The following is a 5,578-nucleotide window of genomic DNA, read 5'->3' as shown; positions in this document are numbered from 1 at the left end:
CTGAGTTGACAGAAGGGCCAGGCCAGTATCCTCTGGGTTCACCACCTCCTTTGCACAGAGACCTCACTTCCCAGGGGCTCCCAGCACGGGTATGAAGGCAAGCCCAGTTCTGCCAGGCTCTGGTTTCCTCTGATGGGTGACTGGCTTGAGGACTCCCCATCAGCCTTCTGGAAACTCCCTTAGAACTGCACTGCAGCCTAAAACTCCCTTCTCTTTCTCCCTCACAGGCATCAGATCTGCAGTATGGTCTGAGGGCCCTCCCAGGCTCCTCCCACTCCTGCCCCACCCTCCCTCACAGGCATTTTCCCCAGTATATTATCCTGTGTGTGTGTAATCCCATCATGGCTGTATCTCAGTGGATGAAAATGAATGTACCAGGCTTGAGACTGCACTTAGCTCCTTTTTTCCCCTTCCATATTTAGTCAGTAACCATATCTCAGTGGGATTTTTTGTGTAATACATCTTCCCTCCCATATTTATATGTGTGTGTGTGTGTAAATATCTATATATCTATCTATATCTATATCTACATAAAATACCTTTTGCACCTGTTTCTTCTTTTTTTCTGTTGCAACCATTGGGGGCTTAGCTCCTTACCAGTCAACTCAAGCCAGAGGATTAATGCTAATGTTAGCTATGATTGTGGGGTACTTACTATGTGCCAGGCCCTGTGCTAAACACTTTACATGTATCTCATTTGATCTATACAGTAACCCTGTTAGGGATACATTATTTCCTTTTTAAAAGTGAAAAGTAGAGGCTTAGAGTGGTGAAAAAAACTTACCCAAAGTCATATGGCTGCTGAGAGGTGCATCTGAGATTTAATTCTAGCTAGGACTATCTGACTTCAAGGTTAATGATAACAGTAGTAATAATATCAGCTAACATGTATGAAACATTTCGTCTGTGTGTGGCATTTTGCTGAAGGTTTAATTATTTAAGTCTTTAAAACAATACTATGAAGCCGGTACTCTTGTTGCAATTTTTGGTTGAGGAATCTGAGGCTCAGAGAAGTTAAGAATCTTGTACAAGAAATTTATAACTGTAAACACATTAAAAAAGAAGAAAATGTCAAATCAACCTAACTTTGCAACTTAAGGATAAAGAAAAAGAACAAATTAAACCAAAAGATAGTGGGTAAAGGAAATAACAAAGATTAGAGTGGAGATAAATAGAATGGAGAACAGAAAAACGATGGAGAAAATCAATGAAACCGCAACTTGGTTCTTTAAACAAGATCAGCATAATCAACAACCTTTAACTACATTGACTGAGAAAGAAAGAGCGAAGATTCCAATTACTAAAACCAGAAATGAAAGTGAAGCCGTTACTACCGATTCTGCAGAAACAGTGATTATCAGAGTACTAGGCATAATGGTGTGCCAACAAATTGGATAACTAGATGAAATGGACAGATTTCTAGAAACACAAAACCTGCTAAGGTGGAATCATAAAGAAGCAGAAAATCTGAATAGACCTACAACAAGTAATGAAATTCAATCAGTAGAAGCATTGGACAAAACTCAGCATTCTTCCATGATAAAAACACTCGAACTAGGAATAGAAGTAAATAATCTCAACCTAATAAAGGCCATATATGAAAAGCCCACAGCTAACATCATACTCAATTGTGAAAGACTGAAAACTTTTCCTTTAAGATCAAGAGCAGTATGAGGATGCCTGCTTTTGCCATTCTATTCAATGGAGTATTGGAAGCCCTGGCCAGAGGAATTAGGCAAGAAAAAAAAAAGCATAAGCATTTAAATTGGAAAGAAGCAAAATTATCTCTGTTTGCAGATGACATGAACTTTTAAGTAGAAAACCCTAAAGATTCCACAAAAACACTTTTAGAGCTAATAAACAAATTCAGCAAAGTTGCAGGATACAAAATCAACATGCAAAAATCAGTTATATTTTTGTACACTAGCAATGAAGGAAAAGGAAATTAAGAACAAAATTTTATTTATAAGAACTCCAAAAAAAAATACCTAGGAATATTAACAACTTAAGGAAGAATGTGTAGGACTGATACCCTAAAAACTACAAAACATTGCTGAAAGAAATTAAAGAAGACATAAATAAATGGAAAAGATGTCCTGTTTTCATGAACTGGAAGATAATTAAGATGGCAGCACTACCCAAAGTGAACTACAGATTCAATGCAACCCCATCAAAATCCCAGTGAGATTTTTTGCAGAAATAGGAAAACCCATTCTAAAATTCACATGGAATCTCAAGGGACCCTGAATAGGCAAAACAATCTTGAAAAAGAACAAAGTTGAAGGGCTCACTCTTCCTTATTTCAAAGTTTACTACAAAGCTGCAGTATTCAAAACAATGTGGTTTTGGCATAAAACAAGACATAGAAACCAATGGAATAGACTAGAGACCCCAGAAATAAACACTTGCATATATGGCCAAATGGCTTTTGACAAGGGTGCCAAGACCATTTGATGGGGAAAGGATTGTCTTTTCAACAAATGGTGTTGAGAAAACTTTATATCCATGTGAAAGATGAAGTTGGACCTTTTCCTAATACTATACACAAAAATTAACTCAAAATTGATCACAAACCTAAATGTAGAGCTAAAACTATAAAAATCTAAGAAGAAAGCATAGAATGAAAACTTCATGTCATTGGATTTGGCAATGATTTCTTGACTATGACATGAAAAGCATGGGCAACAAAAGAAAAAATAGATAAATTGGACTTCATGGAAATTAAAGATTTTTGTGCATTAAAGAACATTATCAAGAAAGTGAACAGACCACCTATAAAATGGGAGAAAATATTTGAAAATCATACATCTGATAAGGGATTAATATCCAGAATAGATAAAGAACTACTACAACTCAACAAAAACCAAAAAACCCTAAACATCCCAATTGAAAAAATGGGCAAAGGACTTGCATAGACATTTCTCCAAAGAAGATAAACAAACGGCTCATAAGCACATGAAAAGATATTAAACTTTGGTAATCATTAGAGAAATGCAAATCAAAACTCCAGTGATTTACCACCTCACACCCATTAAGATGGCTAACAAAACAAAAACAGAAAACAAGTGTTTTTGAGGATGTAGAGAAATTGGAACTCTTGGGCATTGCTGGTAGGAATATAAAATGGTACAGCCATGGTGGAAAATGATATGGTGGTTCCTCAAAAAACAGCGAATCTCCATTTCATCCAGCAATTCCACTTCTAGATATATACCTAAAAGAACTGAAAATGGGATTAGAACAGATATTTAAATACCCACGTTCATAGCAGCCTTATTCATAATAGGCAAAAGAAGGAAGCAATCTTAGTGTTCATAGATGGAAAAATGGATAAGCAAAATGTGGTATATCTATACAGTGGAATATTATTCAGTCTCAAAAAGGAATGAAATTCTGATACATGCTACAACATGGATGAACCTTGAAGACATTATGCTAAGAGAAGTAAGCCAGACAAAAAGGGACAATTATTGTATGTTTCCACTTATATGAGAGGTACTTAGAATAGTCAAATACACAGAGACAGAAAGTGGGGGGAGGGGCAGTGGGTAGTTATTGTTTAAGGGGTACACAGGCTTAGTATGGTAGGAAGAAAAGGTTCTGGAAATGGATAGCGGTGATGGTTGTACGCTGTGAATGTACTTAATGCCACTGACCTGTACACTGAAAATGGCTAAAATGTAAGTCTTATGTATTGTATATTTTACCACACACGCACAAATGTTAACAGAGAAACAAAAACACAATGTTATGCAAAGTCACACAATAAATGCAAGACCCAGGATTAAAAACTAAGTATATCTGATTCAGAGCCCGAGCTCTTAACCACTTTGCAATTCTGTTTACTCTAATGGTCTCTTAACTGATATTCTGTCCCCTGGACTTTTACCCATTTTGCACACCATTGGCAGAGTAATCCTCCCGGGAAGATGTAGGGAGGGGCGAGGGGTCACTCACATTCCACGGTCAGCCTGAAGATGTCACTTCGGTAGTGACTGACTGGGTTGGAGACTTCACACTGATACTCCCCGGCATCCTCCCTCTTGACAGGGTTTATGCTGAGAGTGATGTTGTCCTGGGACAGCTCCATCCTCTCTGTCACCTGCAGACTTTGGTTATTGAAGATCCATTGGATGGAGATTCCAGTGTCACTTGTGAGGCAGGTCAGGACCACGGAGTCCTTGTCTTCTGTGACTGTGCTGCTGCTGGCGTGGATGGAGGGCTGTGCCACTGTCTCTATGGACAGACAGAGGACTGAGAGTGGCCTAGGGCCTGGGGCCATGCTCCTTCCTCAGAGATCTCAGCCAGCTGTCAGGTCCCACAGTGAGCTGTGCAAAGGTGACCACCCAGGGACAGCTGTGACCCTCTGTAGAAGGTCGGGTGTCTTTGTTCAGGAGATGCTCTGTAAGGAGAGGGCGGCACTTCCCCTCTGACCCCAGGCTGATCCCTGACTATTCCCCTGGACATCTCTGTGGTCTCCGCACCAGGACCCTTCTCTTAGCGCACACGTCCTGCAACCTTGTCAGGTGCAACCTTTCTCCCATTGACTGTTATGTGACCTTTTCCTAGAGCGTCCTTGATCAGGCCCCCTTCCTAGTACTGTCGCTTTACATACAAAAGAGGTGCTTTCTTCCACTAAATAACTTATTAGGAAATGAAGAAGGCCCCGTCAATCTTCATGACCTTGTATCTGAACAAGTTCTGATCTAATCTCAACGTGAAGAGGACTTTTACTTCCTGGTCTGTGGACTGGTGTTAATAAAAGGCTGAAAAACTCTTACATTCTCTACAGACATAAACTTTTTGGAGCTACCAGTTTCCCCCTGCAGAGATTCCATGGGAGGATTTTTCTATTTCTCCATGGGGGCATCATTTGCTGTTCTCTATAGTGCGTCACAGGTGCTGTGTCCACAGCTTTATGTATTTGGTGACTTCAGAGCCAGGACGCAGGCCAGGAGTCTGCCCTGAGGTGTTCTTTCTTCCCATTTCCCTGCCGCTTCACCAGGGGAAGTCTCTGGCAGCACAATATGGCCAGATTCAGGCCAGGCCATCCGGATACCTTCTCCACATAGCCCGTCCCACCCCAGATGGAGTCAGAGAGAGCCGGTCACCAGGCGAGCTGGGAGCAGAGCAGGGAGCAGAGCTCCGAGATGCTCATCCCTCCTCTGAGGGGGTTTCGTCTTCTCATTTGGGGAAAAGTAATGTGAGCCTATTTCAAAACCTCCTATGTTCCTTGTAGTTCATGGAGTAGGTAAAAAAAAAAAGCAAAGAAGTTACAGAAAGGGACATGTTGGTGAAAGAAAGAAGCCACTTGACCTTGAGGACCCTTCCTCCCCCGCCTCTGTGAAGCCCTTCCCACTAGATGGGGCTCTCTGGGGCTGAGGGAACCCCCTCCCGACATTCCAGGCTGGACCCAAGGTCAGGTGTTCGAAATCAGAGAAGCCAGGGGAGGAGACAGTCTGCAGAGACGGAGTGGGAGGGCTCAGGGGGGAAGCTGGGACTTGTTTGTGCCCAGGACTCAGGCTGGGAAGGAAAACTTCTTCATGGCCCTTCTCTGAACACCAGGCATAGTCCATGC

At 41.3% G+C, this 5,578-nt stretch overlaps 1 protein-coding gene across 1 annotated transcript in view; it reads right to left on the bottom strand.

Annotated features, from left to right (window-relative positions):
* The window catches only part of LOC105817506 (carcinoembryonic antigen-related cell adhesion molecule 1-like), a 15,379-nt gene that overhangs the window by 3,328 nt on the left and 6,473 nt on the right, over positions 1-5,578 (bottom strand). The window contains exon 6 of the mRNA XM_012653216.1: positions 3,958-4,254. Within this exon, the coding sequence (XP_012508670.1) occupies positions 3,958-4,254 (297 nt within the window). The remainder of the gene's footprint in view (positions 1-3,957; positions 4,255-5,578) is intronic.

Source organism: Propithecus coquereli, unplaced genomic scaffold, assembly GCF_000956105.1.
Source record: "Propithecus coquereli isolate 6110/MARCELLA unplaced genomic scaffold, Pcoq_1.0 Scaffold42, whole genome shotgun sequence".
Taxonomy (NCBI): Eukaryota; Metazoa; Chordata; class Mammalia; order Primates; family Indriidae; genus Propithecus; species Propithecus coquereli.
Note: the sequence above shows the minus strand (reverse complement) of the source record. Positions and strands in the feature narration are given on the sequence as shown.